This window comes from Rhincodon typus, chromosome 12 (assembly GCF_021869965.1).
Source record: "Rhincodon typus isolate 14 chromosome 12, sRhiTyp1.1, whole genome shotgun sequence".
Taxonomy (NCBI): domain Eukaryota; kingdom Metazoa; phylum Chordata; class Chondrichthyes; order Orectolobiformes; family Rhincodontidae; genus Rhincodon; species Rhincodon typus.
In genome coordinates this window covers 47,855,071-47,867,020 of record NC_063343.1, presented here as the reverse complement: position 1 = coordinate 47,867,020, position 11,950 = coordinate 47,855,071, and the positions used below count along the sequence as shown (strand labels likewise).

At 42.6% G+C, this 11,950-nt stretch overlaps 1 protein-coding gene across 1 annotated transcript in view; it reads left to right on the top strand.

Annotated features, from left to right (window-relative positions):
• Nucleotides 1–1,133: 1,133 nt before the first annotated feature.
• Nucleotides 1,134–11,950, top strand: part of LOC109932295 (solute carrier family 22 member 5-like) — a 106,295-nt gene continuing 95,478 nt past the window's right edge. Inside the window, exon 1 of the mRNA XM_020531530.2 lies at nt 1,134–1,758. Coding sequence (XP_020387119.2) covers nt 1,369–1,758 — 390 coding nt within the window. The 5' untranslated portion in view covers nt 1,134–1,368. The remainder of the gene's footprint in view (nt 1,759–11,950) is intronic.

Genomic DNA, 11,950 nt, shown 5'->3' with positions numbered 1-11,950 from the left:
TGTCAGATTCAATGGCACAGGAAGAGGGGACAGGTCTGGCAACAGAAGGCAGGGGTTCAGTAATGGGGATGGAGGAACCCAGGTGACTATTGGATTTGGTGGTGGGTTGAGTGGGATTTGGTCCTGGAAGGTTGGGCAGGGGTGATGTTGAGTCCAGCAGCAAGGTAGGAGTCTCGGATCTTGGTGGGGTGGGGGTGCAAGAATGATGTTGGGTCCACTGTTGGGGGGAGGGTGTGTTTGGGTCTGGTGGAGGGGGATGTTTATAAACTGGTGCTTCAGTCTACACACAAGAGCAAGAAGTGAGGAAATGTTTGGAAGAAGTTTGCAAAGAAACTTTGCTCTCAACAGTCCTTTCAGGAAAACCTGGAAATAAATCACATATTCCAATTGGAAGAGAATCAGAAATATCAAACAGCTTAACCAAGAAAAGCAAAAAAAATGAGGTTGATTTGAGTTGCCATTTACTGTCTGAGCTGAGACTCCATAGACCCATACTCCAAAAAGAAACTCACCCTCCATTCTATCTCTCTTCATTGCAACTGTTTGAGACTGTGCCAGATCATATGCAAACTTGGTATTCTGTTTGTTCCTGAGGTGAGCTCCCCATCAAATATCTGTTCTTTATCCAAGACTTCCAGCTCCAAAACATTAGCCATGTCTGCCCCTGACTCAAGCTACCGACTGGTGAGACCCTTATCTGTAAGTTTATTGTCAATCCACAACCTTTCAGCAGTATTGGCCCAAAATACTGAAGTTCCACCTCCTTAAAATCTAATTCTCTGACCAAGTTTCGTGTTGCCTGTTCTTATACGCCTTATTTGACTCCGTACCAAACTTTACTTGAAATGCTAACATTGCTTTGGCCCATCCTGTCAAGGTCCGTTGGTTTGATGGGTGATAATGACAATGAGATTGCTTCTATATCTCAGGCAGCAAGGTCCAAGCCACAAATATTCTAAATCAGCCTGTTCAGATATATTATAGACATATACTGGCGCAAGTGGTGCTTGAACTCAGATTTCCGAGCCTAAAGGTATAAACATTACTACTACAGCTGGAGAGTCTATGTATCCAAGACGTATATGACGTTTTCGGCGCTTAACTAAACGAAGTCTTGTTAGAACAAGTATGTGAAATTTTCATTCTCTGGTTTTAATTGAAAAGAATAAGAAGGTAGCTGTTATCAAAATAATCCGCTTTAAGAGTGCTAGGTTAGTGCCGGATAAATATTGAACAATTTTAAAACGATCTAGAATTATCTAGGTTTTGAATAATACAGTTCTGCAGACTTATGGACTGCCCTCCAACGGCCAAATTGCTGCAGTTTTACGGAAGAGAATCGCTGCCAGTTCTCCCGCTGTCACTAACATGCGGGATTACGATGAAATCACCGCTTTTCTCGGAGAATGGGGACCCTTCCAGATCCTCACCTTCTTCGTTTTAAGCCTCAGTGTCTTTCCCAATGGCTTCGGTGGAATGTCCATAGTTTTTGTCGGGGATATTCCTGAACATCGCTGTTTTATTCCCGGGAATCTCAACCTCAGTGAAGCGTGGATGAACCGGACTATCCCTCTGGAACAAGCCAAGGGGAAACTCCAGTACAGCAAATGTAGACGGTACCGGTTGGATGTGATCAGGAATCTTTCGGAGATATTTCCTGACCCAGATTCCGTCAATATTTCTGAGGTGGAACAGGAGCCCTGTTTGGATGGATGGGTGTACAGTAAGGATCAGTATATCTCCACCATCGTCAGCGAGGTAAGCGACTGAAGGACTCAGTGCTGACAGAGACCACAGTTAGTCAGGGATAGTTTGTGAAGATAAATGTTTCCAAAAACAATAGAAGCTCTATTTGAATCCAAACATGGCCAAGAGACTGTAATTCTTTATTTTGAATGGCCTTGGGGACAGATTGATTTTATTACTTTACCTTGATGTTTTCAGTGTTTATACATTTGAAATTTGAACTGAAAACGTACTTTTACCTTTTGAAAACAAATTCCCAAGAAATTTTACAAGGAAACGTCGTAGTCTCACATTTAGGAGACAGAATGTAAGAAGTCACTTTAGAGCAAACTATTTGAGAGTTGTGTATGGAATAAGTTAAGGGAAGCAGCTGTTAAGGAAGTTAATTTCTGATGCAGGGTCTGGGCACGAAACGTCAGCCTTCCTGCTCCTCTGATGCTGCTTGGCCTGCTGTGTTCATCCAGCTCTACACCTTGTTGTCTCTTAATCACCAATACTGTAGTTTTAAGACATAATTGGATATAGATTTTTTATTTTCAGAAAGCTTGCTTCAACAAAAACGATGTGGAAGGATGTATATAGTTTGGTAAGATATTTCATCAGTATCAGGACGAGTCAAACAGACTGCAATACCTTTTCAAGTTATACTCTGGATTATTGCTAACTATTTGGCTGGCTTCGATTTTTCCTGCTTTGTATGTACACGAAATACCTAGGCAATTTTCCATATTGTCCAGTAGATGCCAGTGTTGTAACTGTACTAGAAGAACTCAGGGGATCAGTAAGTTCTGGAGCACAAGTCTTCACGACAATTGCCAGAATTGTCAGGGCCCATAGCCTTTGCAATATCCAGTTCCTCCATTTGATTTGATTTGATTTATTTACGGATTGTGCTGGAGTATAATTCTGCTGCTGTTGATGGCCCACAGTGCCTCATAGATACCTAGTCTTGAGTTGCTAGATCTGTTCAAAGCCTGTCCCATTTTGAACAGTGATACTGCCACACCACACGATGGAGGGTACTTTCAACGTGAAGGAAGGACTTTGCCTCCTTAGGGATTGTGTGATGGTCTCTCTTACTGATACTGTCAGGAAAGATGTGTCTGTAGCCAGCAGAGTAAGGATAAGATCAAGTACAGTGGTAAATGAGGTCAGGTCAGTGATACAAGGTTTCTGCAATGTCTGTGTATTGTTCTTCCTACTCTGTGAATGAGGTATGAACATTGCTGGTCCATCAATTATTGTACCAGTGAACCGTCTATATCAAGATATCTGATCCACTGTCATTGATCTACGTCCAAACTTGGCAACTATTTACTGCAGTGATAATTATAACTTGTCATAGTTAGTAACTTATTGCTGTCAGTATTTCTGCTCTTAGCAGAAAACATTCTTACAATCTTTGGACTCATCTGGGAAGTCAACTATTTTGGGAAGATAGGGAGTTTAGTTTTCAGTTTTCTTTCCATTCATAATTCTGATGGTGATAAGCCACATTGGAGTTGAATAGATCAGTAATTCAGCAAAACTGTTTAAAAGTCAGTTTTATTTTTCAAAGGGGATTTATAGCTTGTACCCCACATTCAGATTCTCAATTTGCCTGTGGGTACTTTAGCAATATAGTTATATTTGCAATGTGGAAATTGCTGTAAACTTTTCAAATGCTTTGATATTGTTGTCTGTTATCAGATGTGACCATGTAGAATCCCTACAGTGTGGAAATAGGCCATTTGGCCCATCAAGTCCACACCAAACCTCCAAAGAGAATCCCACACAGACTCACCCCACTACCATACTCTTATCAGCCTGCAATTCCCATGGCTAATCCACCCAGCCTGCACATCCCTGGACACTATGGGCAATTCAGCATGGCCAATCCACCTAATCTGCACATCTTTTGACTGTGGGAGGAAACTGGAGCACCTAGAGAAAACCCACGCACACACGGGGAGAATGTGCAGACTCCACACCGACAGTCACCCAAGGCTGGAATCAGACCCAGGTCACTGGTGCTATGAGGCAGCAGTGCTAACCACTGAGCCACCCTAAACATAATCTGGGTCTCTGCATTACAGTCCAGTGAAAATTTCACTAGGCCATTGCGTCCCCACATCAGGGATGCCGCGGGTGCAGGACCCTACAACTGCATCAATAGCAGTGATATGTATTTTTTAAAATCTAAATACACTCTGATAAATAATCAATAGCAATAGTATAAGAAAATCTGCCAAACATAAATACGTCAGTCTGCACTCATTCCTGTCAGCAAGCAGGTTGAGTTTGTACTTATTGGAGTTTAGAAGAATTAGAGGAGACCATTTTGAAAAACATGCGAGGTTCTCAGGGGGCTAGACAGGGTAGATATGGAAAGGTTATTTCGCCTTGTGGCAGAGTCTAAGACAAGGGGGAATAATCTCAGAGTTAGACATTTAGAGATAGGCAGGAATTTTGGCCTCTCCAAAGGTAGTGAATCTTTTTGTGACTGAGTTATTGTCACATATATCTAGAAAGATACAGTGAAAACTGTTTTGTCGCCACAATCCAGTGCCACTTTGAGTTACAAAAAGAACAAAAAGAAATTACACAAGCAGAGTTCATCTTTTGTACGAGACGTCTTCAAATACAGCTCCAGCGCTTCTGCAAGGTCTCTGCGAGGTGTTCTGGACCTCAAGGAGACCCCACTCCAGGTAAAGCAATGATGACCCTGCCAAGAGTCCATGCTTCAGTGCCACCGCAACCAGGAGACACCATTCCTGGCACCACCTGTGCTACAGCCAACAACCCACCAAGTCTATGCTCCGGGCCTACCACAGCCAATAGTTCCCACTCCAAGCAGTGCCATCACTACATAAGCCCTTCCGATGCCGCTTGGTTTCCCCGTGACGCCTGAAGATAAAAGAAAAAAAGAGAGGGAGAAGGATGCAGCCAGCCTGGAGTGGATGGGCTCAGGAGCCCAAACACTACCTACTGTACCAGCACACTATCTTGAATCTGTGGGATTCTTTAGCACACAGGATTGTTGAGGTGGTTGTTGAGTATATTCAAGATATAACAGATTTGTATTAGTAAATGAATCAAAGATTATGGAGTTACAGCAGTAAAGTGAAGGCGAAGGTTATCAGATCAACCATGATCTCATTGAATGGCAAATCAGATTCGATGGGCTGAATGGCCTAATTCAACCCCCTATGTCATATATGGAAAGGTATTAGAAATTTATTGCTCTTTGTGTTCAGGTCAGTATACTACATGTTTTACTATCATTCTGAGATCTTCTATTCGTTTTGAAGTTCACTTGATACTTCACATACAGCAATAAATCATTTAAAATTGCAAAATGCTGCTGATCTTTAAAGAAAGTCTTCGTAGACAAACCTTTTTTCAATCGAACAGTGATAGACAGTACTATCTGAATTGATTGAGACTGTGACAAACTGCCTGGCTTTGTGTCTGTGCTAAGCAGCAAGGCATGACAGAGGTAATGCGAGCCTTTGGGCTCTGAATGGAAGTCGGGACACAAAAGGCAAAGTTAGGCAAAGCAAGGATGTTGTGAGCAGTCAGGCAGGTGCTAAGTGAGTGAGCACTAAGACAGTATAGTGAACAAATCTGAGATGCACCCCGGTCCATTCCATGAGCGATGTGCCTGTTGCTGTCAGTAGCAGCACAGCCAATGTAATTGAGATCCTAGGAAGATTACCTGAAATCTTTATCAACTTGAAGGCAACTTTGCCAACTCTTTCTGATCTAAGATGGGAGGGAGACCAGTAGTTTGTAGCGAGTGTTTAGAAGAATTTTGAATTAAAGTGATTATTCTGAACTTATTTCACATATCCATGTGACTGAGAACCTTTCTCCCTCAGTAACTACATAAAGTATACCAGTGTAATACAATGCTCTGCATTCACAATATACTGCTCCCCTGCGCCGTTTTGGTTGTTCCAAAAGAGTACCCCACATATACCAGTAGCTGAAGCATCCACTGCAACAATATCTAGGAAAGAGGGTTTATAGTGGGTCAGTATGTCTGTGGAAGTCAGCATATCTTTGACGTTTCAAAACTCATCTTCTTGAAATGTATCCCAAAGTCATTCCTTGTGACCTTTTAGTAACTATCTCTCGAGTTTACTCAAGGAAGCAAGAGTTTTAATAGCTGATTTATCATGCCTAAAAATCTTTGGAAATCATGTACTTAATTTTGGAGTAGGCGCCTTTGTCTTCTGTGGATCTTGCATTAAACTGTTTTCTTGTCAACGACGCGTACAAAGATGTGGATAGATTTGTTAGAAAAAACATAAATGCCCTATTGAGAGTAAGACCTTCAGCCTATAGGAATTGTCGTACAGTACTGCATGGACTATCTGATCGTTTGTTTGACTATCCTTCATAGTATACTGTCCTTATGGCAATGCCAGACATGGTATATAAAAACCGAAAGAACTGAGGATGCTGTGAATCAGGAACAAAATCAAAGTTGCTGGAAAAGCTTCTGAGGAAGCTTTTGAGGAAGGTCTGAGGAAGGGTCACTGGACCCGAAACGTTAACTCTGTTTTTTCCGGACACGGTATGTTGGAAGATTTCTGAGACAGAGACAATCTCAAATCACTGTTTAAACAGTACTTCCAAAATGAGCAAAAAGTGTTAAGCATCCAATGGGAACTGCCAGAATCTCCTGTTGGCATCAAATTTGATAAAACTTCTACTTCAGGGCAACTTGGATAATTGCATGTTGACAGTGAGTATAGTGTGGATTTCTCTCGCCACTGCTTTGTTGAGCAATGTTAAGTTGTCACATATTCTAATGGACCCTTTGGGGTTTAGGGTTAGGGTTAGGATAGGGTATAATAACCAGACCAGAGCACCACTCTGTTGGCTCTGTTACTCGAGAAATTACACCTATCTTGGTAATTTCCTGTGGCTCTTTCTAAACATGATTCATTAGATGGTGAGACAACAAGGTGCAGGGCTGGATGAACACAGGAGGCCAAGCAGCATTGTAGGTGCGGCCATTTTCTGGGCATGCAAAGACATAATAGCTTGATGTTTTGTTCTGAGTATGATGCGAAATTCCACACTATTTCCTAAACCTGTAAACAACTTTGGACATTCCTCTTTAAAAAAAAGGCACAAATAGAGATTCATGGGTATGTTCCAATTATTAATACAGAAACATGGCTGCATGGTGACCAGTGCTGGGAACTGAATATTTAAGGATATTTTACTTTTAGGAAAGACAAACAAGAAGAAAATGAGGTAGAGTTGCACAAAAAATGAGGAATTGGATCAGTATATTAGTAAAGGAGGAACTCCAATCAGTAGAACAATGTGTGGAATCTGTTTGGTTGAAACGAAGGAAGCAGCAATGTATTGAAAATTAGTCAAAAGGCAGAAAAGTCTGCAACAGAGATAGTAGTAACTGCCGATGCTGGAGAATCTGAGATAACAAGGTGTAGAGCTGGATGAACACAACAGGCCAAGCAGCATCAGAGGAGCAGGAAAGCTGACATTTCAGGTCTGGACCCTTCTTCAGAAATGGGGGAGGGGAAAGGGATTCTGAAATAAATAGAGAGAGAGGGGGAGGCGAATGGAAGATGGATAAAGGAGCAGATAGGTGGAGAGGAGACAGACAGGTCAAAGAGGTGGGGGTGGAGCCAGTAAAGGTGAGTGTAGGTGGGGAGTTAGAGTGGGGATAGGTCAGTCCAGGGAGGACGGACAGGTCAAGGAGGCGGGATGAGGCTGGTAGGTAGGAGGTTGGGGTGGGGCTTGAGGTGGGAGGAGTGGATAGGTGGGAGGAAGGACTGACAGGTTAGGGAGGCAGGGATGAGCTGGGCTGGTGTTGAGATGCGGTCAGGGAGGGGAGATTTTGAAGCTTGTGAAGTCCACATTGATACCATTGGGCTGCAGGGTTCCCAAGCAAAATATGAGGTGCTTCAGGACTCTTCTTGTGGTCAAAGAGCTTCAAGGTGGAGGAGATCACCAGTGGGTTGCGATGGGAGAGAGATCCACTGAGATCGTAACGGAGGGAGGAGGACAACTTCTTCAAGGTGAGCATCCTTAGAAGAGGCTTCACTGTATGATTTTAAGTCACTCAGAGATAGCAAGAACTGCAGATGCTGGAGTCAGAGTCAATACAGTGTGGAGCTGGAGGAACACAGCAGGTCAGGCAGCATCAGAGAAGCAGGAAAGTTGATGTTTCGCGTCAGGACCCTTCATCAGGACTCTGTCTGCTGCTGATGCAGCATTGCAGTGCAGAAGTGGATCGGAAATGTGCGTTGAGATCCTTAGAGGCTGACATATGTCTGATGCCAAAGCCCGTGGATGTGGGATGTGTGTAACTGGTGCCCATGGAGATTTCTCTGCTAATGTTGGTGCCTGATGTCCATCAGTAAACTGGTATTGCCAGGTACCTGTTGTGATTTCCTATCAAGATTTCCCCTTATCCAACCTGTTTGCTTTGCTTGCTAAGATGGGAAGCTGAATATGAATGAGGCTAGTTGGGCCATTTGAAACAAATTTAACAAGCTACAAACCCCCGAAATTGACAACTCATTGCTGCCCAATGAAAAACTTGGTACTCATCAAAACCCGAAAGGTAACACAAGATACTCCCAATGTGAAGGGAAGCCTCGCTGGACTTTTCACACAATTCTGCCACGGATCTTGCCATAGCACATGTCATCCAGGCCCCTTTAAGATTCCACCAAAAACACTTATCAGTTTTGTCTTGAACATACTCAATGTCTGAACTTCTGTCGTCCTCTGGAGTAGAGGATTCTAAAGATTTATTGCCTTCTGAATGAAAACGGTCCTTCTCATTTCAGTACTCAGTTGATCCCACAGCCAGGGGAAACACCCTTTCTGCATTAGCTCTGTCTACCCTTTTCGTAAATCTCGTAAGTAACTGCCGGGGATACGAGTCCAGTCACTTCAATCACTCAGAGAACAATCCCTACCTTCCTGGCAATAAATCTGATGAACCTCTGCTGCATTCCTTTAATGGCAAGGATATCCTTCCTTTGGCAAAGGGGGAAGAATTACATATAGTGCATTCTTATTGGCATTTTATACAATGAGAGACTTCTTTGCTACTGTACTCAGGTACAAGGTCCCTTTGGGCATCAATACCTCCTACCAATGTTTGCTGATTCTTGTTATTTCTTAGGTTGACCTAAAAAGATTCTGAATTCTGTTATTTCATCAGAGGTCTTCTCTCGCCAATTCACTGATTCTGGCCCTTATTATCAGCACTACACCACCTCATTTTTCTTTTTGCCAATCCTTCCTAAATGATGAATATCCTTCAATATTCAGTTCCCAGTTTTGATCATCCTGAAGCCATGTCTCTGATATTGGCAGTCCAATCAATCCTTTTGCTTCTACAGTGCCATTAATTCACCTACTTTGTTGTGAATGCTGTGTACATTCGGATTGAGTGCTTTTAATGGTCTTTTTAACTCTACTCAATAAATTGACCCTGGTTGATTCTAGGATTTGTTTCTGCTGCCCTCAAGTTTAATTTATTAAACTTTCTACTTCCCAGAAACAGCTTTGTTTTTATTGTTGTTTTTTATTCTGAATTTCCTCTTAAGTTTCCCTATCCCCTGATAAGATAGATCAAACCTTCCCCAAATGACAGGATGTGAAGAAGGCATTTAACATGCTGGCCTTCATCGGTCAAGGCATTGAGTATAGGAGCTGGGACGTTATGTTACAGTTGTATAAGTCGTTGGTGAGGCCACACTTGGAGTATTGTGTAAAGGATTGGTCACCCTGTTATAGGAAAGACATAGTTAAACTGGAAAGTGTGCAAAGAAGATTAACGAGGATGTTGCAAGGACTAGTAGGGAGAGGTTGGCCAGGATAGGATTTTATTCCTTGGAATGTAGGAGAATGAGGAGTGACCTTATTGAGGTGCATAAAAATCATGAGGAGCATTGATAGGATGAATGAATATGGTCTTTTTCCCATGGATGGGAAATTCAAAACTAGAAGGCATAGGTTTAAGGTGAGAGGGGAAAGATTTAAGAAGGACCTGAGGAGCAACTTCTTCATGCAGAGAGTGGTGTGTATATGGAATGCCAGACAAAGTGGTTGAGGCGGGTACAATAGGAAAATTTAAAAACATTTGGATAGGTACCAGGATGGGAAGGGTTTAGAGGAATATAGACCAAATATGAGCAATTGTAACTAGCTGAGTGGGCACCATGGTCAGCATGGACCCGTTTGGGCTGAGGGGCCTGTTTCCATGACTCTTTTACTCTATGACTCTATGACTCCATGAACATGAGCAAACCTCCTCACAAGGTATTAGCTCCAATCCTGCTAAGATTTAATCCATTCTGTTTGTACACCAGTACCCTCTCCCAACCAATTCCCCATGCCAGACCCAGGTCCACTGCCCCAGAAATCTAAAGCCCTTGCTCCCATAACATTTTTCCAGCTATGGGTTCGTTTTACTTAATCTTCCTATTTCTGTACTCATTAGCATACAGCGTTGGAATCAATCCTCTGTTTTAAAGGTCTCACTTTTCATTTTCTTGCCAACTTACTAAATTCAACTTTCATGATCTTATTCCGCTTTCTGCAACTGTCATTGGTCAAATGTGGACTATGTTTGCTGGTTCTTTACTCTCCTCTAAGAAATGTCTTGCAGATGTTCTGTGACATCTCTGATGCTGGAAGGCAATGTGCAATTCCAGAGTCTTGTCTCTGGACACTGTGATACCACAAACCTGGTCTCACTACATTCCTTTGACCAAACATCATCCTTACCATATCTAAATGGAAAACCAGTTTAATTAGTGAGATAAATGCATTTATTCCCCCTCTGCCAGCCTGATCTTAGTTAGTAGTGTGACAACTTCTTTAAACATGCCATGCAACTAACTGTCAGCTTCCTGGATTCACCACAGTCATCCCAACTGCCACGCAAGCTCCAAAATCCAGAACTCAATGTTCCCTCAGGTGACATTTCTCTTTCATGTGATCGCCTAGACCACACAAGTGTCCATGACTCCCACAATGAACAGGTCAAACCAACTGAGCTGTTCTACCATGCTTTAAGCCTACTTGCCTACTATTTATTTTAAACTGGGGATGAGAAAGCCGAAAGTAAAGTGACTCATCAAGCAGTTCCAATGTATCTAGCTTTGTCTGTCACTGACTGGCTCGGGATCCTGTTCCTGTCTGCAATGCTGACTGCTTGTCTCAGGGTCCTTTTCTCGATTAGTCCTCCAGGTCAGTGGTTCCCAATCTTTTCAGTTACGCAGCACATTTCAATGAGACAAACAATTCCATGGCACACCACACATTTTTCAGCTGTATTGATTGTTCGTAAGCATTAATTACTTGTATTTACCACAGTTACAATCTTACTAGAGTATTTGCAACATTGTGCACTACAAACTAAAGAATTAACTGCATTATTGTTTCAAGTTTGTTTCACGTTGATTTTCATTACCTTCAATACAAAATTTCGCGGCACACTTGGATATTTCTCATGCAGATCAGACCACAGCACATTTCTTCTGTTTATAACTCACTCAGAGATAGTTAGAACTGCCGATGCTGGTGTCAGAGATAACACAGTGTGGAGCTGTAGGAACACAGCAGGCCAGGCAGCATCAGAGGAGCAGGAAAATTGACGTTTCGGGTCGGGACCCTTCTTCAGAAATCCTTCAGAAGATTTAAGAGGGGCAACTTCTTCATGCAGAGAGTGGTGTGTATATAGAATGCCAGAGAAAGTGGTTGAGGCAGGTACAATAGGAAAATTTAAAAAACATTTGGATAGGTACCAGGTTTGGAAGGGTTTAGTGGAATATAGATCAAATGTGAGCTAGCTGAGTGGGCACCATGGTCATTTCTGAAGAAGGGTAACGTCAACTTTCCTGCTCCTCTGATACTGTCTGGCCTGCTGTGTTCCTCCAGCTCCACACTGTGTTATCTCTTGCTGCTGTAAATACTGCTTTTCCAGCTCTAAGCTATTGTCTACTTTATTCATGCTCCTGTTGCAGATGTTCTCTGGATCTGTGCTCCTTTTTAAAAGTATTCTTAAAGGTGCACTCATCTTTTTAGTGACAGTAGGAACTGCAGATGCTGGAGAATCTGAGATAAGAAGGTATAGAGCTGGATGAACACAGCAGGCCAAGCAGCAGCAGAGGAGCAGGAAAGCTGATGTTTCGGGCCTAGACCCTTCTTCAGAAAAAGA